Below are 23,671 nucleotides of genomic sequence, written 5' to 3'. Positions count from 1 at the left end.
CAATCAGTCAAGGAAAAACTGGATGGCTTCCTAGGCTAGGAATCCTGGGATTTTCCTTCTACCATTTCACTGCCCGCTGGGGGAGAATTAACACCACTCTGAATTCTTTACTGATTCAATCATTTTCTTCCAGTTCATTAATTCTTCTTTTAGGTTGATATAGGGCACAGTTAAGAAGTGGGGCAGCAAAACATTATAATGAAATAATATCCTTGCTTGTCTTTTCTACTAACATCACTAGCGCTTCTCACTTTCACTAGCTGCAGGGGAGGGAAAAGCAGGCACAGATAGCATTTTTGAGTAATTTTGAGTATACTGTCTGTGTGAGAGAGGTGGAATGTGTTGGTAATGAATGTATGGGAAGAGGGAGAGGAGGGGCCAACCAGTTTGAAGCTTAACAGATACAAGTATTTGTAATTGCTTTAATATAGTCCAAAACCCATCCTGTAGATGGCCATGAGTCTTGCTTAGCCAAACAAACTAAAATCAATTAGTGTCAGTTCCCTTCTGGGCATTGTTATGCTTTGCGCATAGTTTGTTTAAGGGAACTAGTGACACTTTTTCATACACATCTTGCGCTGTAACAGTTCTGTTTAACTGAGATGTCATGTTGCCTGAAATCAAATCTATCCCGGCTGAAGGAGAAATCTGAAATTCAGATAATACTTGGTGTTTCTACGTTTTTCATCTTTGCAGTATGAACTAATTAATAAATTGGGGGAGGAAGGGGGAGCCAGTCTCTTAGATGTAAAAAGGCTCATATTTTGCATGCAGCAGACACTGTTTTCCCGCCCCTTCCTCCTCTAGCCCCCTTGAGGTTCTGTAGTTCCCCCTTAGCTCTCCCTCCCTCCTGAAAACAAATAGAAATGGAAGAATGGGCAATGTGCTTTTGCATTCATTTGTGTACTGCTCTTCATACAAACATCCTACCTTCTGAGGGGTCAAGTCTCCGTGCCCTCCGTCCGTGCTTGGAGTTGTTGTGAACAAACATGTTGTCAGACACTGCCAGTACATGCCCGTCAACATTCACTGTTGTTGATAGCACAACCTAGATGTTTAGAAAGGGGAGAAAAAGGAGACAGGTAAACAATTTACTTTGAAATTCAACTTGTAAAGTATTAATTAATCAGTTGAGTTAAAACCCTGTTCTCTTTGTAAAATGGCATCATGTCTGCAGGGTTTACTCCCTAACAAGCAAGGGAGAAAATATTTTCAGCCTTTATTCTATGCATTAATTCCATTTAACATAGCATCCTAAGGGCCGTATAAAGTCCTTACTGTATAATGAACCAGTTACTGCAGATGGCCCTAAATTTAACTTGCTCTGGTGCACTGTAGCATAGCTGATGGCAAAGAGGTCTCTCTACACCAACCAGGACGGCAGGCTGTGGAGCACCCCAGCATTTTGCCCTCTGATACCTACATGCAGACCCAGAGCCATCTGCTGTACCGCACACACACACCAAATGCATCGGCTCCGAAATACAGGTCTCCGTTGACTGAACAAAATGGAAACTCCTACTACGTGAAAACATAGTATCATGTCTGGGTTTTGACCTATGTGTGCTCGGTGGCTCTCGAAAATCATCTCAGCCTGAGGACCCCAAATCAAGCAGCAGTTTTTAAACCTTAGCCTCCACAACTTATGTTGCTGTGCTCCAACAGCATATGAATTCTTAGAGGAGGTGACTGGATGTCATTAATCCCACTTAGTTTTCCCTTTACAATACAATATCCAAAGCTCTAAGTCCTATAAATCCAGAAATCTATGTGCCTTTAACCCACAAACTTTTAGGAAAAAAACTAAACAGTGTTTTAACTACCGGAAGAAGATGCATCTTACTGAAACTTTCAGGTTTCAACCATTAGTTAGTGTAAATCAGCTTAACTCCATTCAGCTGCCGCACAGCTACAGTAATTCCCAGCTATTGAGAACCTGCGCCTGGATGTGTTCACGGATTTTCACAGATACAGCTCTCATACTCCAGGTAAGGGCATGTCAAGCTCTAATTGTTGATAAAACTATATTCAGCATATAGCAGGAGAAACCTTGCCCTCCTACAGGATTATGCTAGCTTAAAGAATACTTTCTTGCTTGAGACAAGTTTAATTCATTCCAAAAGGCTCTTGTCATACTGTACTCTCAGACTTCTCAAGCATTCTTGTCACAAAATGTGTTGCTTTTGTGTGCCAACGGATTTCATCATTGCACATTTGGGTGGAGTGAGACTCCTGTCCAAAGTGAACGTTTCCCGCATGACATAGCTGAACCCACTCAGATGCACTTCATTATTTTCCGTTAAACAATGGAAATAAATTTTAATCTCTCACTGGCCAGCACAGAGCACACTATGGCAACAGGGGAATAGACCTGAATTATTCCAGTGTCTGAAATATTTACGACAAGTGTTTAAATTGTAACCAAATGTAAATAAAAAGTATATCATATATACAGTTACACTATATAATATATACATATCTGACTTCACATACAGAAGGTACGTATGTGATAAACACACACCCACATGCTCTCAGTATGAGATCTTTATAATATATGCAGACTTCAAGTAGACACACATTCCCTCTCTGAGTAAGCGTTTGGGTGTAAATGTGCACAACACAAGAGCCCCATTTCAGTGAGAGCTGTAGAGATCCCCGTAGCACGAGCAATAGCAAGAAACAGTCCTCTGTTTAGAAGATAAGTGCTGAGCATCCTCCATTCCCTGAGCCAGCCGGAATGGAAGCTGCACTTACAGACCTCTCTCCATGAGCAGTTCCATTTTTATTTACCTCTCCCATTCATCATAGGAGGGTCAAAGCCACTTGGCATTTCACGGGCTGGGACCTAGGGTAAATAAATACAGCATTCTCAGGGACAGGACAAAACGCAAAGTTCAGACGTGGACCAGAACCTTCCCATCGTTTTGGACCTTATTTCTAAGTAATCTCTAAGGCGCTGTTGAAATTCAGCAGAGACCTCTGTCATCTTTGCTACGACACTGCTCCAACTCCTTATCCATGATGTGGGGTAAGAACACGTGAGATTATGGACATAGAAATTACTGAACTTCTTTACTTTGCTCCAGTCATTGTCTGATGAAGATGACAATCCAATTGTTTTATACTGAAGATTAAAAAACCATGTTTTATGGATAAAAGGAAGAGGAATGCGCATTCCACTATGGTCTCTTACTCCCAGGCCCTTCCCTTTCACAAGCCAACTGCTTTCCCCCAGTGAGTATTTCCTGGGTCATGACGGGTGACCCTTTCCATCTGGAATCAATCAGTCAACTCCTGACAACTTCCTGAAACACCTCACTCCATTTCCTGTTCTCTCCCCCTTCTCTCCTTCCCCCTGGTTTGCTTCACTCTTCAAAACTGCAGGCCACAGCAGCTTAATGTTAGAGGGTCAGACACAGTTAGACTCCAAAACACTACACAAGAACACCTTTGACCTTCAAAAATCTTTACATCTTAGCTAAACAAATCAAGGTCAACGTTTCTTACCATTACCTTGTTAACCATTTCTATGCATTTTTGCCAATACCCTTCTGAACACAGATTTATCAATATCACTTGTGCTCCTAACATTGTAAAACATTCCAGGCCTTTTTTTTAAAAAAAAAAAACCTGTATTTAGTGCTGATGAAAGCTGATGTGCAAACTTCCCTGGAGATTTAAATTCTCAGATTTGTCCACAGCAACAGCAAATTACTGGCAAATGGTTTTGGTGTGTTTTTCTTTTCCTGATCTGGTGGCACTTCTTCTTGTGTATGACTAACTTGGCTTCTACGCCTATTCAGCTGATGGTCTTTTACCTAAAATCAGTAGTTAATGCAAAATGTAATCCTAAGGGAATGATCTGAGAACATCAAAATATGTCAGGTAGGCCATGGATGTCGGTAATTGGAGCTGAGGGCTAAATTTGACACAGACAGCATAAAGACTAAAGATTTTGTGTTGCCCAACAGCTGGATCAACCTGTCACCTCTGCTGGAGTTTCGGCGGACAACCGACCAAGCAAGACATAGACAGGGCAATGGGTTATTCCTTCATCCATTCAAATGCAGGTTCGATCTCCAGGAACAGTGAGGGAATTACAGGCATCTCAGCGGTGTTTTCGACAGTTCTTAAGATTCTCTCTCCAAATCTGCAAGGGTCTTGTTATTAGCTACGAAGCCACAGACATAAACCAAGGATTCCCCAGCAGTACTGAAGAAATGCATGTGCTGTATCTCCACATTATTTTTGTTTCCCGGGTGGATTTCTGTAATGTAATCCCTGCTCAAAAACCACGATGAGGGATCACCTACCATGACATTCAGTCAAACTGTCTTCAGCACGTTAAACTCAGGTTCTCTGAGCTGCTCTGCCCCTCTTTCGCTTGCCTGCACACTTCAAAGTGTTTTATTTCTTTACGAACCTTTACCTGGCTACTACAACCTTTCCTCCCCACTTATACATTATATCAGTATTTCTATATTCTAACCTATGCTCCTCTTCAAATCACATACATGCAAGTAAATACACATCATCGTATATACAAAAGCTGTATCACTCACAGACACCTATTTAGACATATGGTACAAACATTCCAGGCATCCAGGCATTTACTTACATGTAACATATCTCATCACTGTGTAAATGATCTCTCTCAAAAAATTCCTGTTACCATTCCAAGTGTGGAAAAAATTCTTTATGACATTGTACATCTGGAAACAATATTACATTCCTGATGCACTTTCCCTTATAACTCTCTAGTCACAGCACCATGTTATTTTAACTTTTCAAAAGAATAACTACTATTGAGGATTTTAAAAATTATCATCATTATTATTATTTTCCATCTGGGTGGAAGAAAAGATGTCAGGCCTCATCCTGCTGTCTTCACTTGGACAGGGCTCCCATTGATGTCAACAGGCGTTTTGGTCGAGCGAGTAATACAGGAGTAGATGCTAGAATATAATGTGTTTGCTTCATAGTTGGATTAGGAATAAGATAAACAATGTGAAAAATGCCAGCAGCCTCTCTCTGCTCAAAACTTCCATTGAATTCTTTGGGAAATCCTCCCTGAGCCCCTCAGCCCGCTGCAAACTCTCGGCCAACAGGCAAAATCTATGCACATCCCTTCACTTCAGGGATGGGGGCTCCTAAGATTATGGGGGCACAAGGGTGGAAGACCATGCCTGGGTCACTGACATCCAGTCTCCTGCTATTACAACCAAACCATGTAGCTACTTTTATAAAATTATCTTCAACCACTTCAAGCTCTTGCCTTTGGTACTCCTCTTGTTTTAAAGCCTACTTGTCCTGATGGTTTGGGAATTTGTGGTTTACAGCCTAAATTTATTCCTCGTCAGTTTATACTTAACACTAGCTTTAAAATTATTATTTCCCACTCTGACCTACCTTAGGATACTTTTAGACAGCAGTTACATCCCTTAGCAGCGCATGTCACTGAAGTATTTGAGCCAAGCTTTTGTCCGCTCACCAGTCACCTTAATGACCCATTCCTGCACCTGCTTCAAGTTCATTTTCATTCTCATTTGAATACAGTTAAACCAGTATATTGTATTCCAAACAAGAAATCAATGGGGTGCAATGGTTCAAATGTATCCTTCTTTCTAGTGGCAAAGCCTACCTGAGACACAGAATCTCATCTGTGGTTTGTTTTTAATAGACGATACACAACTCTGGCCACTCACTGTCACAGAGGCTGGCTGCTCTTCAGAGCTGAGTGCATTAAGCTCCTTCGGTGTTTTTTCTTTTGCAGTTGCAGTTAGTCCTTCCCTTACTCATATCGAATCTAAAATAACATCACCTTTTGTTGGGTCAGTCACTATCTGATGAAGAAATCCACCATCCAGCAATAGCTGGAGACTCTGCTGATAGGAGCTGCACGTTTCACAATCTATACCTGGGAAATTAGTCCCCCATAACGACATTAGTCCGTGCAGTATTCACCTCTCTAACAACAGTTCAGTGACTTCTATCCATATCCAAATCTGACCATGGGGGTCTCTGACACATTCTTTTACCATGTCTGGAAAGGATTTTGATTTAGACCAGTTACATTTTATTCTTGCTGCCCCTTTTTGTTTCTTACAGTCAACATCCCTAACTCACAATATTATCCCACCACTCCTACCCATTTTTCTTTTTCCTGAACGACACAGATCCTTCAGTGCTTCACGTTAGAAGCTAAATGGGAGAATTCTCACACACAGCCAGCTTTGTCATGTGCCTGATGCTGAACTGGATCCAACCACTCTGAGGTCAGGAAGGGAATCTCCCCAGGGATTCACCTTGTTATTTTTCCTTTCTCTTTCTCCCTAGAACACCTAGAGGGGGATACCTGCCAGGAAACATTCCATGTCATGATTTCTGCTGAAAACAGAGGGCAATTGGTGACCTTTCTCTTTTTGTTTCTAAAAAGGCATGTTGGTTCAAAGATGACCATTGTTAGTATCGATGGTCTGCTGCCTTGTACCATTTCTCTCTACCATGGCACCATAGGATCTGTTTAATCAGTGCATTACCGGATGAAGCAGAATTCCCAATCAACAGGAGTCTAATGCGTTAGTACCAGGTCTCAGCTGAAGCATTTTAGCTGAAGTGCCTCATCTTAATTCCACAGAATTATTGTCCCCCATTACACACCGGTCGTTACCATTAAGTATCATTGGGCTTCAATCAAGTTCTCTAGGAGAAGTCCTCATTAAATGGAGGGCATCATATTATTTTTTTTTAATTCTGTTCCTGGGAGAATCACTCACTGCGAATACAGCAATGACAGTAACGACAATACCTACGGAAACTCAGATTAGCTGAACTCAAACAGGCAGCACTATGCTTTGAATAGGGGATTTTAGCTGCTTTCTGTTTCAGTTTTCCACCGAAAATCTTTATTCAGAAATATATTCATTGATAAATTATTGATATTTGCTTCAGTTAAATTCACAAGGACATATTACTCGATCTGCTTATGTATTTGGGCAGCCATCAAGTAACCGTGAAAATATCCATTAGTTCTAGAAAGGTTCTCTTTCCCTGCTTTAGCCACTGACAGACATTAAGTAGTGAGTGATTCACAATAGAATTATGTTACTACTGGGTAAAAAAACTCACTAAAATAATGATCATACATCCTTTAACTTCTGGGGTACAACATTTTTTTCAACAGTAGAAAACCTTTGTATTTGATTAAAAAATGAAAGTTAAGAGATTTTCATTGCATCTTTGAAGCTCTTAATATCAAAGCAAATTTCAAATAGTTAACGTGATCACAAAGCAGCTGGTGTTGCTCTCCAAACTAAAGAATTATACGAAAAAAACCCCAACCTCTTCAGGCATCTGGAGCTGTATTGAATTTACAATGCCGTGTTAATGTAACCTTTCCATCCCTTTTTCTCCCCCACCCCCTTTTTTTTTAAACGAGTGTGATATAAGTGAAATCTAACAATTTTGTTTAACATACTGTAACTATACTACAAAATATCTAAATCTTCTATCTAGAAGCAGGGCTGAGGCCAGGCTCAGAGACTGGATCCCAACGCCCTGGAACTTTGGTTCTCAGCCAAGCCAAGCCCAAACTGTGGAGCTTCACACCCATCTCTAATCAGAAGCATTAACTTGACACTTTTCCAGACATGAGTAACCATTCTTCCATGCTGGAAGAACTCAATAAGATGCATTGTACAGCACTATTTCCATGTCTCTTATTTATGTTTGTGTCTCAACAACAAAGCCTGCGTTTCGGGCTTTCATTCCATCTCTATTAAAGAGCAAAATCGGTTTTTGATGAGACCCTTTCAGTTCCAGGTTTCAGTAGCAATTTAAATGAGAACTTTGATATAAGGATTTTCTCTTGTTTTGTTGGTTTTTTTTTAATAACCATAAAAAAGAGTATCTTAATGTCTCCTGGAGATCTGACAAGCATTACAACATTGCAAATTAATATATTTGGTTCTGCAGAAAAACATAGGTACGAATTAAGATACTGAGCTGAGCATCGCTGCAGAAGTCTGTCTAAGGAAAGTGAAATGCGTGGAAATGTTTGAAAGAGGAGGGCCGTAATAGCAACAGCTGTACAAATAATTTATTAGGAAAAAAACCAACAAAGGTTTTAGATGTGGCCCAAGAATAAAACATAATGAATTAAATCGTAAAATGAATAAAGTACCCTACTGCACTGTGCTTTTTGACTGCTTTTACTCTACTCACATGTTCCAGTACTGGTAGGATGAACAACTGCCCTTTTAAACCTAATAAACAATTCTGCACATTAATCACTTTGCCCCATGTAAATCTTCACAATTCAAATGAAAATGAATATGTTCACAGTGTGCAAGCACACCACTAATATCTGAAGTACTCTATCTTTTTTTCCCCACTTCTGACTTTATGGGCAGCTGACAGACCGCGCTCAACAAGCAGCCGGCAAAAAGCGTTTGCCCAAATTGAAAAACCAAAAACAAAACAAAAAAGCCCCCCCCCAAATCAACCAAAAATAGGAGGAGCCAGAAGACAGAGACAGTGGAGCATTCAAGAACACTCTTTAACTTCCCTTCCATTGAGGGAAGCCGTGCTTCTAACCTGCAAAACAATGAGGCAGACAGAAAACAAGCTCTGTGCTTATTGTCTTTACAGCTCATCATGGCTAATTTCCTTTGGAACACAGAGCTTTTCTACTCCCAATGTGTCAAATTTTAGCAACTGAACTACTTTTTGTATCTTTTTTTATACACACTGACCTCCGTAGACCAGAACAAAGCTTATAACCTGATGCGTCCAGTTTTGAACAAGCCTGAATGAAGATCCTGCTTTCACTCAAAACCGCAAGTATTTTGGAATTTGTCTCAAAGGGTTAATTTTTGTAACTCTGAAAAAAAAGTCTTGTCAACATTTTTAGTTTTGACAAAAAGTAAGATAAGCCTAGTGGTTTTCCCTGATGTTGATTAATCTGGGGCTTTGCACTGATATCTCACAATGAAACTCAAAGGGTATGAACCCACAGGGGTTTCAGTGAGCCCTGCGGAACACAACCAGAGAGTTTCACTTGGCTCTAGTTTTCCAGCTTGGCTTCTTGTAAAGGAGAAAACCCAGATGAAGAGTCTCTCCCAGCTCATTTTCTTCTCCAATAAACTGCTGATTTTGGTATAAAGATCAAAAGCGAGGCCACACTTTCTCATATCCAAGAGGCACGTGGCAGGTGGAGGGGCTGCAGGAATGAAGATTCCATCAGTAGCTAGATGGGTGCTCAAAGACTCATTTCAGTTTCCCCGTTCAGTGTTTCACTGGAAATGTGAAGGTCTTTTGGCTCAATCACATCCCCATTTGGGGTGTGAAGATACAGAACGGAAACAAAGAATAAGGTTGATACTAGAGATAGATTCTGCCAAAAAAAATTAGATGTAAAATCCTCCTGCAGTTCAGCACCCCATCGAAATCTGGGATTTCAGTCTCACTGGCCATAGCGAGGGGGCAGCTGGCACGAAACTGAAATCAGATCTCCATTTCTTCAGCATTCAGGTGTATTTGGATCCAGAACTTATATTTTGGCTGTTACAACCAATATTATTTGTAACATGGCAGTGCCTAGAATCCCCAGGTGCTAATCAGGATACCCTTGTGTAAGATTTTTTACAAACTCGTAACAAAACAAAACAAAACAAAAAGAGAGTCTGTATTTATGTTTCATTACATTCCACAATCAGCTATTCAAGCTGGCTCTAAGAGCTAACAAGATCTGTTTACATGCTATAAATCCAGTTTTCCTTTACTCTCAGATTTTTTCACATTCTTGGCAGATGATATCTAATTGGTGTTTTTTCTTCATTGAAATTGCCACTTGAAAAAAAAAAAAAATCAGTACAAATTTCCTAACAATGAGCCTCTCTTTTCTCATGTCTTACCATTTCTAAAAACACGGAATGAAGAAGTTACTGCAGTCTCTTTAAACTACTAGTGAAAAAAATTAAGTTTTTCTTTAAATTTATTTCTGCTCAAAACAAAAAATTAACTCTTTTCTATTTTTTGCCCCCATTTCTTTAGAATTCTTGGAGCTTTCAGAAGCTTTTGTTTTGCAGTATTTCTCTTAAAAGCTAAACTTTTTTTTTTAAATAAAAATATACCTCCTGTTAATTTTTCATTGCTAGTAAAATTAAAAAAAAAAATAAATCACTGGTCTGTGAAAACATGTTTTGGTGGAAAGTTTTAAACAACTCTAAACTCCCGCAGAGTTTTAACTTCATTTATAAATGAGGAAAGTGATGCAAGTGCCCAAGCACTGAAACATGAGTTGCCAAACCTAAGGATGTCACCTTCCCTCCCACCACAAGTCTTGCGGGTCTGCCAGAAAATCCCACACCCCTCAATAAGCTAAAATCCTCTTTCTATCAGGGATGTGACCGAGTGAAAGTTCAATAATAATGATAACAAGCAGCAGCAGCATTTAGGAGGACAGTCCTGATTTTCATCAGTAGATGTCAAAGGCTCCGGCGGGCACAGCACGCGTGCGCTTCCTCAAATGCTCTCCTGAATCAAGACCACAAAGTTTTACCAAGGTGAGCAACCCCATTTGGAGAGGTGGAAACACACACTAAAAGAAAGGCAAAATGTCTCATTGAAGGTCTCCCAGCTAATTAGTGGTACAGTCCAACCACCTGACCTGCAATCTTGTGTCCCTGCGCTGGACCACGCTGCCTCCCTCCCGACTGCGTGAGAGTTAGTTCTAGCATCACTCCTCTACAGCCTCTCTGCCTGCCACCTTCCACGCCGCGCAGAGCGGAGACACTGCATCCAGGACGTTTAAAGGCCTGAGCACTCCGTTTACATTTTTGCGCGGGCTAAGTTACAGGTGAAATACTTATTTATTAAACCTAGTTGCTTAAAAGGTTAGGGTATGAATGATGGGAGACTGCGTCTGCCTTTCTCTTCACCAGTGACACACTTCACCTCCTTCTGTGTTTTTATTAGCTGGGATTCACAATCCATCAGCGACAGCTATGATGAAACCAGTGGCAGATTTCACTGCAAAGCAGCTGGGTCATTGTCCCACGGGTCTTGTTGCTTTGCTGCGTGAGATCTTAAAGTGACCATCACTGGTTTGGCTTCTTTTTTGAAAGCAGCTGAAAGGGAGGGCATGAGAGAGTTAAAAGGCAAAAGAGACGGGAAGAGATGGGGAGTGGAGGGAAATGAGGATGCTGCTTGTGTACCACGTACAGAGCTACTTTGAAAAATTCTGAGGCATCTAAGTATCACAAACACGATCCCTGCTGTGGGCAGCTGTATGTGCGAGTGCTTTGCCCGAGGGTGTCAAATCAAATATCCACTGCTGGTTGGTACAGTACATCACTTCCCCTTGGGGATTCAGAGTGGAAAAAGAGGAAAAAAGGAGGGAAATAAAAGGTTTAAACAGAACAAATGGAGAAAAACTTTTAACAATATCTGATATCGCTTATCATATACTGTCATCACATTTACTATGAACAATGTAGGCAAGAGGAGAGGGAAAAGGAAAAAAAGGAAAAAAAGCAGACAAGTTAATGCTGAGCCTTATAAAACTTACCTGGAACCGTCTCATATCTCTTGGGTTTCCTGCTGTTTTCAAACAATTCTGATTGCACTTGAGAAAAAATTTTAAGAAGAATCTGGAAAGATAAAGAACCATGTCACTTCTTTAACTGTAACAAAACGTGTGTTGTTATATTCTGTTTTAAAGTCTACATCGTAGTGATTTACATGATGGTGTATCAGTAGACCAGGACTGTAAGAACTTCCCAAAACAGAAACAAAACCAAACCAAACTGTAACAAATAAGTTAAAAAAAGGGAAACTACAGCCAATATGACTGTAATCCACTCGGAACTGGGCTGCTAGCTGGTGTAAGTCAATGTCTCTACTCCGATTTACGCCCATTTCCTCACTGCACGTTTGACCACACGATTTTCGAATCTTTATCTCTCCCCTGCATACAAGGGCTTTCTGTCGCTGTCTGAAGGGATTTTCCATGAAACAATATCGAAGGATAACACTATTGTAAAAACTACAAAAACGGACAGGGCAACTCTGACGCAGATAAGCCTTGAAACTTAGAATGAATTAAAAACCAGAAACAAATACAGCTCCCAGAAGAAGCTGCGGAGATTTCATCATGACGGCGTTTTCAGTTATTGAGATTTCGGTGACTAAAGCGGAGAAGCAGAACTGCCAGGAGCCCAGATTATAATCTTACACAGATATGGAGAGAGGATAACAAAACCCCAACCTGAAGTAATACACGACAGCTCATGCTGTCCAAGCAGATAAACCTATTAACTTCGCACAAAGTTCTCGTGCCAGTTATTTTTGCCCTGTGACATATGCTTATCTTTATGTGTTATTATTCTGTAGAATTTAGCTTGTCGTGTACGCAAGTTGAATCCTCAGCATACTTGACTGGCGTATCCAACACTATGCACTACAACATACAGATTTTCCAGTTTAGAAATATTAGGCAGGCATTTTCCTATAAGCTTTTCCACAAAATTTTGTGTCAAATCCAGGGAGGAGAGGATCCATCCCTTTGTTTTCTGATTAACCTGATTAAACTTGTGAATTTCAGAGGTAAAGAAACTCCACGAAAAATCACAGCTGTTGGATTAAACGCAAAACAAGCATGTCTTCAAAATTCAGACATAACAGGCAAGAAATTTTTTTGGCATCCTCTATTGCAAGTGAAAATATTTTCTGGGATTCCTTTCATTTCCGTTTGTTGGACAAAATGGGTTTAACTGCAACAATTAAAATAAAAAATTCCAAGACTTTAAGATAGATTCAGAAGGAAGAAGACTTGGCTATAAGAAAATATAAATAGTTGAAGAATTGATTTGGAATACAAAGAAGAATTTATTTATTTATTTCTCCTGCCGAGTGCTTTCCTTAAAAAAAAAATCCGCTTTTGCAGTAAGTTAAAGTCCCAGGTGAGCCAGGCCTATTTCCCTTTCTGTTACTATGACAACGATTTTTTACCGCAGTCCCTAAGTCCCTTCAGAACTCACACATTCATGCCTTGAATTAGAACTTTAAAGGAGAAAGATGTATATTTCCTAGGGTTTACCAACAACAACAACCAAAATAGTCCTAACACCAGACAATAAAGCAGAAATCCGCTCTCCCTTCTCATTGCCACTTTCTTTGCACCACTCACATCGCGGGACTTCTCTTCCATCTGCCCCAAACATACAAAGAAATATCGAAGGATCTGATCCATTTATATGTTGCTTGAACAAACAAAACCCCTTGAAAACCTGCCGACAACTCAACCCGCAAAAAAGACCCAGATAACGTCATATAAAATGACTGTCACAAAACACTTCCTTCCAGTGAGCTTTTTAAATTAAAACATTCCTTTTCTCCTTAAATCTCTCACAAACAGTTTAGAAATATCGAAGAGATTTCTTTTCTCTGGGTGTGCATTTTTGCAGATGGTTATTTTTATCTCCATCGTTCCTTCGCGTTTCTGACTTTCAGAGCTCCCGGGTTGTCTCCGTGGCCCCACGGAGGGTGACAGCACAGCATCCTGCCGCGGTCCCTCTGCCTGGTGGCATTCGGATGCAGCAGGAGAGACGTGTCGCTGCCCAGCTCTCAGAGGGCAGAGCCCTGGGCACCTCTGCCTATTCCCAACTCAAAATCCCACACAACTTTGTGCCTCCGCAGCAGCACTGAGTGAATATATTCTATCAAATCAGCCTTATCGACTCCTCTCGCTAAAACCTGTGACCTCTTGTATTTGACTGATTCGATAAGCAAGATTTTATCTGTAAGAATGTTTTCAGAAGGAAAAACGCTACGCATGCCGGCACACTCAAAGGAGAATTTGAGCCAAAAATGTTACTCACAAACCCTTCTTTTTATCCTGCCCTCTGCTTCCAGACATAAAAAGATGTTTGCAGATACATAAACTGCTTCTGTCACTGAGATCTACCTATGGAAGGGAAAACTGTGGAACAGAATCAAACTATCTAATGAAACCAAGGCAAGTCACTTTTACAACAAGCTGCTGGCTAAGCCGTTATTTTGGAAGATAACTGCAAACAAAAATCCACAAGAAGTTCTTACTTTCAAGGAAAAATAAAGAAAGGAAAAATAAAAGATCTAATTATTTGGGGAAATGTCCAGTTTCCTTTTTCATTTTGCTTTCAATTCTTGCATCCCTATTCATCTAGATAAGAAAAACGCTCAACACAAACTAAAGAAGGAAGAAAATTGGAGCAAAGAAAGGTGTCTGTAAGAGAAGTGGCTGCGTCAGCTGAACTGCCTTTGGGAAGAGCTAAGATACTGCGGTACTGTACGTTACACAAACCCTGAAAGGCAGACACAAAAAGGTACAAATAATAAGGGTTTAACAGCACCCGTGACCAAACCCTGCAACACTACATGGCAATGAACTAAATTTTTATTTTCTGCTGAAGGTCTCCAGAAAATTGGGGTTCAGATCCCCAGCAAATGTAAATCAGCAGCGTATGTGAAAATTAACTCAGATTTCAATTAAATCTGTGCTGATTCATACCAACAGATGTATTGTCCATTAAAAACACATAGAAAACAAAACTCTCCTTTCTCTCCGAGCCGTCTGCCTCCTCCAAGAGGCAGAGCATTCCCATCGCTCATCGGCTGCGTTGCAATAAGCAGCATGCAAACGCACTCAGCTTGAGGGGATTCAGCCAGGACATTTAACCAACGGCAATTTTGGGAGTCCCACTGGAGACAACTTAAAGGACTTTCTGGAATTGCTGAGCACCTCAGCTGCTGAAAATTGTGCACCGTTAAGATATCACAAAACAGGCATCAGTAATTCCTTATCTCACTTTGAAAGTGCTGCCCTTGGATTTGAGTACTTAAGCGCTGGAGCCGTATTCATATTTATTGCCTGAGCTAAGACATTTGTAGTTTCTTTGCAGTTCGCTGGATATGCTGCAGCAAGACAGTTTTCCCTCCCATCACCCCAGATTTAGATTTAGTTTTATTTAGATGCACACACACAAGAATTTTTATCTGTCTTCTAACTGAACCACGACTCTCTTTTTTTCCTGTCAGAGTTTCTCCAGTCAAATTTGAGCTGCAACTGGGCATCTGCATGAAGTATTTGGTAGGTCGTTATATATACATATATATTTTAAGTGGTTGCATCTGGGAAAGACATTAATATTTATTGCAGCATTAGAATAAAAATGACTTGGGGGGGAGCAAAGAGGAGGGAAGGTTTAACACTAAATGAAGCTGATTTAGGGGTAACAGGAGAATTGCAGAAAGGCTTTATTAATTTTTTTAAATGAGAACCTTTAGCCAGTTTTTGGCCTTAACCTATGCACACATCAAAAAATAAAGACCAGAATTTTAAAAAATTAGCTCATTTTCCTGTTTCTTAGCTGGCCTTTGTTCCTTGCTAAGGACGGTGTTAGCTCTGCCCCCAGCCAAGCAGCAAGAGCAGGGCCCGCTGCTCTCGTAGCTCAACATCTAAGGGTGCTGGGGGAAAACCTGAATGCTTTTGAATGACTATCACTAAAAATCCTGGCATTGCTATAGGAAACCTGATTGACTTAATGCACAGACATAAAATTAATTAAGCTATGACTATAGACTTATCCTTTTTTTCCCATTGTCTCTCTCATACAGTCGCACTTTCTGTCTACAGACCGCTACACTTGCGGAGGCCTCCAAAATGCCACCTTAAATAGAACTCTCTCTTTTAGGATTTAGAGGGAGCTATTTTAAAAGTTACTGCTCCTCCTACTGGGAGTTACCATCATGCTGAGGAGTTGGGTTGATGAATCATTTAAGTGCCCCTTTTTCACTCCAGTACAAAGACAGCTGCGTTATCTCAACTATTTTTCAGCAATCCTATGAGCAATCCAGTCTGACTTGGTGGGAAAGCGGAGCGGGAGCGCTCCTACAACCCATAATGCAGCTGAGGCAGAAGAAATTCTCCTGCAGACGGCTGTCCATGGACAGCGAGAGAGGGAAGGGCAAAGTAGGTGAGGCCTGCCATCTCCCAAGCTCTTTCCAAAGCAATTGCTGAGCCAGAGTCCCACCTTGGCTCTCTATGCCTGTATCATTAGGTTCTGTACCTACCTCAGGCAACTTAAAACCGCGGCTAGAACTAGAAAGCACGTTCCGCACCTCTCAGAATGTTTATCCGCCAGCTCAGATGATTGAGAAGAACCTTAATCAAATCCTGTTGGAGTCAGAAAAAAAAAAAAAAAAAAATCTTTCTTGTGACTTCAACAGGACTAGACAGAAGCCCTAAAGAGCAGTCCCACATGCAACAGACGGTGTAGTTTAAAAAAAAATCCATTAATGTTTTTTTAAAACCCTGCCACAAGACCTGGGACTGATTAGTCTCACCACATGGAAGCACAGAAACAGATAATACGCTTTGCGCTTTTATAGCGCCATTCTATGGGACTTAAACTTCAATTAATTCTGCCTCACCAAAGCCCTCTGCAGCAGGTGGTGTAACTCACCGTCCTACAGGCAAAGATGCCAGGCCTGGAACTGGGAGGGAATTGGTCCCCGGCACATCGCAGGTCTGCCACAGAGCTGGGACCAGGACTCGCATCTCCTGACTCCTGGTTCTACATCTTAACTAACCTTCCTAGCCACCTTTTGTGCTTTCTTAAAATACAAGTACAGAATCAAGAGATATAACGTTGTTTTTAACTTGTGAACAGCCTCTGGGTACGCTTCAAAAATATCCCTTGTAAAGCAAATACTGAGATAATCCTGTCTTGTGTGGGTTACTGTAGAATTTGAATTCATGGCCTCAGTCATTTTCTGGCATGAGAACACGCCTACCATCTAGTATGATTCTCTTTATCAGCAAATCCTGTGATGCTACAATCTAAGGAAAATACAAAGATACGATGGCATTCTGCTTGGATAATTAAAGTGCTTCCAAAAAGTCACAAAGTGAACAAAAAAACCCACAAAAAGATGCTGTTATTATGAATATCTTTGCTCCTGTTGAACAATATTAAGATTAAATATACTATGAAATGCAAAACTATCATTACAGTGAGGGCCTGACTCCAACTCCATCAAAGTGAGGAAATCGTGAGCTCAGGGTCTCCCCCATCCTCCCCGCAACTCACCCTGTGTGTCTTGGCATTGCAAACTCTGAGATAAGTGTGACACGTAACCCTAGCCCATGCCACAACACGACAAAGTAGAAGGCTTCACTTCAAATTTCTTCCTTTCAAAAAGATTAGGTCAGATTCTGCACATACATTTGAAGGTCAGTGTTTAAAATCAATTAATTGCATTTATTTGATATCATCATCTTGATTTTAATGAATATCACAGTAGAAGACTTCTTTATAATCTGGATATTTATCTCTGGAGTAATTTCATTCTATTATGTCAGTGTGTATTATTAGGGAGCCGATGAGAAAATTTCCTACTCTTTTCCAGCATTTATAGTCAATGTGGGATCAGGCAGCGCACAAAGGCATTCTAAATGAACACACACCTTATACTGTGTGAGAAATGAGTGAGGTTATTACAATAATCCAGAGTATTTATATGATACTCCACAAACAGCAGCTAATTAATCTTCACAAAACTCCTGTGCATAAAGTGTGAACCCAGTTTAACAAATGTGAAAACCAACATATGTAGGTCAAAGGACTTTTCTGAGTTTGTCAGAGATTTACTGCGAGAAGGGAGCGGGAGTCAACTGATACGAGGTCCCAAGCCTTGGCCAGGAGAAGAGGAGTTGGCTGTTCATTCGTCACTTCAGTTTTTTTAATAGAAAGACTCCAGTTGCACCAAAAAAATGCACACAAACATTATGCCTCTACTTCTGCCCCCAACAACGTCCTCATTTCCTAATGGGAAAAACGAGAAACACTTCTTCATCCTCTTGCCTTAAATTCACAGTAATTTCTTCCATTATGGGACCACCAACCTGGTTAGACCTTTCTCCAGCTCCATGCTTCTGCGTGCAGAGGACAACCAGACTGTGCAGGAGAGCTCCTCAGCCTTGCCTAAGAGATGAGTTAGGTGTACGCAAACCTAATCGTTTGAGGTCCCTTCCTCATAAATTTCTATGATTTTTATTTTTCCACTTCCACCCATACTTTCTGCCACACACAGCCCCTTACATTGCCGTCATGTCTTTCTCCTCATCTCACCTCTCTGATTGTCTCTCAGCTTCCAGGCGCTGATCCTGACCCCTTTCTACAGGAACCTTTTCCTACGCTCCACGTTTCTTTTCCAGCTTTGAAATCGATGCTTGCCAAGGTAAAGTCTGCTTCTGCAGAGGTCTAATGAGTCCGGTTCAGGAGGAACTGCACCGATGCTAACAGAATTGTAATGGCAAAAGCAAAGCTGGCTTCAAGATGTGTATTTGTACTTTTATTATTAAATCAAGGTGATTTGGACCAAAATCTACAGGACACAAAGATCCTTTGCATTGAGGAAAGCCTAGATCAGAAGTTTTCTGTTTAGGCCCATCTTTATTATTAAATTACTATTTAATCTATCAGTAACAGCATGCTCATTCCAAGATGCTCGCAATGCAAAGCATATGAAGACATGCAGATGAGATAAGTGTAATAGAGAACAGGTGGAATTAGTGCTTTTATTTTAAAAAAGGAGAAAAGCTCAAAAAGGACTTTAAAATGCCACAAAGCACTGTATCCCTCAAATAAATTGGAAACATCAGATAATTTTAAGTATCAAAACAATTCAGTTTTCCAACGCTAACAGTCTGATGTCGTTTACGAACATCTACTCTTTAACATCCTGCTTGCTTTCTCCTGCACCTAGGCAATCGCTCCAATTTAGGTTTTAAGTTTAAAGTTTAAGTTTTGATGCGGGACCATTATTTAGGGCCACTTTTTCTGGGCCTAGTATTCAGACCTGAAACGCCACCTAAAAACGCCATGGGAAGGCAGAAGACTATCACTGGTAAGTGTCTGATTTGTATGGTCTCTGTCCCCTTGCAGCACTGAGCTCAGAAAAGCTAATGCTAGAGATGGATGTGAAAATGGGACTAAAAAAAGTCAATGATTCAGCTAAGGTCGGCTACCTTAAAAGTCAACCTTAATATTACGGGTTAAAAACTTAAAACTGCTTCTGATTTGTTTGCCATGCAAAGAGGTCCTAATAACACTTGGGTAAGTACCACTTCATGTTACGTATTAAAGAAGATACAGGATGAAAGTGCTGGTGTCCTGTATTTCAGATGGATGAAGAAAGGACATTACACCATCCACAGCCACGGCTGGACTTGAATTCACGTCTGACTCCCAGCCTCATGCCTTAATCACAGAACAATTCCTCCTCCAATATCCCTTTTCTTTGCAGCCTAGAACATCCTATTTCTCTCTGCTTTATATCTAGTGGCTTTTTAAAAAGAACACCAGCTTGTTTTCCAAACTAATAGTAACTGAATGTAAACCTGCAATATGTCATCCAAACCCAAAACATGTCAGTAAACTTGATATTTATATTCTGTACGTCTTCCACCTTCTGCACAATTTTCCTCTCCACAGTAGATTCTGTTCCACTCTTTGGGAGCAGCAGCAGGCACACACAGCCGCAACTGCAATTCACACTCGTTTGGTAAATGCTTATTCTGGCTTGCAAAGTGATCCCATTTTCAAGAAACAAGGGTTGGGGGAGAGCGCGCTGCCGGTTATACAGACAGTTATTTCTCGGCGCTGAATGCAGTTATTTGGCATGGCCACATTTGCTAGGAAAAAAAATCTCCAAGGAAAACCTCCTTGTTTGTGCACTCTGATGAAAACCTGACACCATTAATGAAAATAATAATTGAACTCTATGGGTTCGAATTGAAAATGAAACACAACACTAACAGCGTGTTTGTAATTGCAATTGTTCTCCAAAAAGTCTTTGGAGGACTCTCTGCAATCTGAGCAGTTTCCCTTTCCCTTTGGGTTTTCCTCCTTCCTCCCACACCAAAACTTTCCAGTAACTTACAAGACAACGGCTAAAAGCTTATTTATACTGTAAGATCCATATTATTCATGCCATTTGGCACAGGACCAAATGCCATAGCATAATCAAAAGTCAATAGGCAGGGAGGTAATCGAGTAGAGGATTGGGCTGACGGGCTGTTGAAAGGGACATTCAGATCATATTCCCCGGTTTATTACAGTATCTATGGGCTCCAACTGTGCTAAGCATCGCACAGGCACGTCGCAAAATTGTTATTGGAGAAAAGATACACAAAGGACAGAAGGAAAGGAAGGCTTTTATACACATTTCACTGATGGGGAAGTCAAGGCACCTAGAAACGAAGTGACTTACCCCATCGCAAAGATCGTGTTGCTCTTCCAGCCAAGAACCGTTCCTGCAAATCCATGTTTGCCATTTTACTGCTTCTTTTTAATAGTGACAAAAAATTCATAAAGCTCATTGCCTCAGAACATAACACCCAGCAGGATTTTGAAAACGCGGCCAAATTCTTCTTCATTACACTTCTGTCAGCCCCAGCAGTACACACATGCTTTGGTGCTGGACTGTGTCACTCACAGGCCTGACGACGCCCTGCAAACGGGTTAAATCTACTCATTCTTTGGTATCACTTTGTCCTTACAGCTCCACGCAGTGCAAATTTAACTCAAGTTCTACTTTGCAAGCCCTGTGGACCCCAGAAAAGGCTTACATAGGTGTTAAATGAGCACAGAAACTGATCCCCACTCCTTTGTTTCCATACCCAGAAATACCTACGATTCCTTTATCTTTTGACTCTTCTATCCTCTTACCCCGTCGCTCTCAAAAATCCCCGTAGTGTCTATTGAGCCATGCTAGGCTGAACAGTGAGCACCAATTACACCAATAGCCTTTTTGCTGCTGCTGGGTCTGCTGGTTTTACTATTTCTACCAGATGGCAGAGGCCGGCACATAAAAACTCTCTACCCTGCAGTTAATGCAGAACTTGGTAATAACTTCCCGGTGACTCCAAGAGATCAGAAAGTTGCACTGACGCCAACGTTAGAGACGGAACCAAGGTTAGGCACTTATTTTACACCTGCCAGAGTGGATATTGCTCAGCTGAAAGCTCTCACTCATTGATGAAGGCAGGAGCATTGCCTGTCCCTAAACTGGTTTTGTATAGAAGAAAGATGCATTCATTTGCTAAAGAGGCAAATTTACATCCCAGCAACTTGGGTCCCTGCGCATTTTGCCTCCTCCCTTTCCTGAGGTCTGTTCAGTGGGTAGATTCGCACCTATTGTACTTCTGGGTCTAGTCGCAGCTGACCTTGAATCTGAACATTGGTGTAACATTATATTCCTATGACAGATTTATAGATTGGCAGATAGGGGTGCATTCAGCGCATTCCTTCCCTAAGACAGGACAGCATCCAATGTTTGTTAGCATCATTAAACTAAAACTGACTTTTCACCTGCTCCCATACCATATGCAGCTGCAAATTTTTAAATTAAACTATGAAGCCATGCATAAATTTACATATATTACAGACTAGCCTCTCCATTTAACATGCAAATGTACTCCAATGTTTCAGAACACCTTCTGTCGCTAATTAATTTGCTGAATTATAATTAGACTAATCCTGCATAATTAATAAGCACAGATTTTTTTTTAATTTCTAAGCAGCTTGATGAGATCATTCACTTCCTTCTATAAACTGCTAAGTAACTGTTAAAAAAAATCTGGAAAGAACATATGTGAAAAGGTATGTTTGATGTCGCATACAAATTTAAACTAGCGGGCAAGCTTCAAGAAAGTCAAGATTAATATAGGTATATGGTTGAAGCAAAGAGACCGTCGGCGCATTGTTTTCAGGGGCAAGGACCAAGATTTTCTGTGCCTATTTTATTCCTTTTGCTTTTACCCATCGGACCTTCCAAGATCATAGACCGAGACAGAAAAGGATTACAGAAGCGTGTGTAGTATTAGGAGATGTTATGATATTAACACACCGTTGTATATCAAACCACTCTCCCTGTACATGCTGTGTGTGGATAAGCTCCTTTGATGGTATTTGGAATTGTTTTCATTTCGGCTGCCAAAACCAACGGAGATCATTCTAGTGAAACAATTAAGTGCTATTAGCACTGGATTCATTCTCTAATGATTAAAATGAAGGGTCTTGCTTTAATGTTGAAGAGCTTGGACTCAGAGAAATATGCATGCCAATACGGTTTTGAAAACGTGCAGTGTTAGAGGCCGTAGACTCGTGACTCTACTCCTGATGCACAAAGCAACCCCCGTGTACGAAACGGCCAAGTCCTAAGATCTCACCCATCAATTTAATGGTGCAGAGAAAGAGGGAAAGAGCATCCCAAAATATCCCAGGATATTTTGCAAACAAGACTGCAAACAATAATACGAGTATATTATATTTATAAATATATACACACATTGTATGTAAGCTCATTTACTAATTACTGTATTTATTTATATACTTTTTGATGTCTATTTCAGCTCTATTGTTAACATCCTTGTTTAGTCTTCACTTCAATCTTTCTCAAATGCAGCGCTCGCCAACATCACTGGGTGTTTGCTTCAATTGTGAGTAAGCAAAACCTGAAACAAGACCTCATGCTTCAACCCAAACAAAGGAAGCAAGAAGAAAAAAAATGAATTCCTCTACTAGGAGATTGCTGAACCACTTAAAGCCCTTAAGTGTGGCTTGTCTACCACAAACAATGTACGTAAAATACTTATCAGATACTTCTGCCTGAAGTCTCCGTTGTTTTTTATTAACTTGGACAAGTGCCCTTCTTCAGATAAATATATCATTTAAATTGACTTGGGTTCTGCATATCCATGCACAAATAGAAAATGGAAAAGGGACCCAGTTTCCAAGGGGCAAGTTCTTGGCACTGTGTGCCAGCCAGGCCACTTTCTAGGTATTTCCTACTGGACAGTCAATGGGAAATCACTTTTTTTTTTAAAAAGCAAACCCAACTTTTTTGCCCCAGGAAGACTGGACATTACCCTGCTGTGCTTTAACTCATTGTAGACCCCTCAGAAAATACAGGTGCTTGTGAATGGCATGTGTTTAACAGAGACCTCTCTTTAGAAGAAGAAACACCATCTCAAAATTAAAATTACAGAAGAATTGCACAAAATTACAGAAGAATCCCGAGCATTCACAACGCACAGCAATACCATGAGACCTATTCGTTGTGGCAGATCACCATGGGACTAAAGGACTCCAAACGCAGAATAGCTCCTCTAACAATTCTGTGCTATATGTTTACAGACAGCCCCAATATACATTGTTTTCCTAGTAGCAACCGAACATATCGCCAGCTGACAAGGGAAGTTAAAGAGGAACAAAATTAGTAATATAAACAGAAACCATCTTTGTGTCTCATACAGCTCCATTTCTTATCTTCCAATACCCTAGCTCAGCAGACAGAAAAGACTGAAGGAGTTAAAGAAAATAATACAGTATTCGGTCTGTATTTTTCCCCTCCTTATTTCTGCCTGCTCCTCATTTCAAACCATGGCTGAATTGGCCCAAAGATATATAGGTCACATGGCTGAGGCAGAAATAGAATCTGTATCTCCAGAGCCACAGTGCTGGGGACATGAGCAAGTCACTGAAATTCTTTAAAGCTATTCCCGTTTTCTCAGAATAAGATATTTTGCAGCCGCAGCATTTGGCTAAAAACAAATGTCAGCATC

At 40.7% G+C, this 23,671-nt stretch overlaps 1 protein-coding gene across 2 annotated transcripts in view; it reads right to left on the bottom strand.

Moving 5' to 3' along the window:
- EBF2 (EBF transcription factor 2) overlaps window positions 1-23,671 on the bottom strand; it is a 145,895-nt gene that overhangs the window by 27,508 nt on the left and 94,716 nt on the right. For both annotated transcript variants that reach the window (XM_074563410.1, XM_074563411.1), the window contains exons 7-8: window positions 11,570-11,651; window positions 931-1,048 (exon numbers count right to left, since the gene is read on the bottom strand). In XM_074563410.1, the coding sequence (XP_074419511.1) occupies window positions 931-1,048; window positions 11,570-11,651 (200 nt within the window). The remainder of the gene's footprint in view (window positions 1-930; window positions 1,049-11,569; window positions 11,652-23,671) is intronic.

The sequence above is a fragment of the Larus michahellis genome, chromosome 20 (genome assembly GCF_964199755.1).
Source record: "Larus michahellis chromosome 20, bLarMic1.1, whole genome shotgun sequence".
NCBI lineage: Eukaryota > Metazoa > Chordata > Aves > Charadriiformes > Laridae > Larus > Larus michahellis.
Note: the sequence above shows the minus strand (reverse complement) of the source record. Positions and strands in the feature narration are given on the sequence as shown.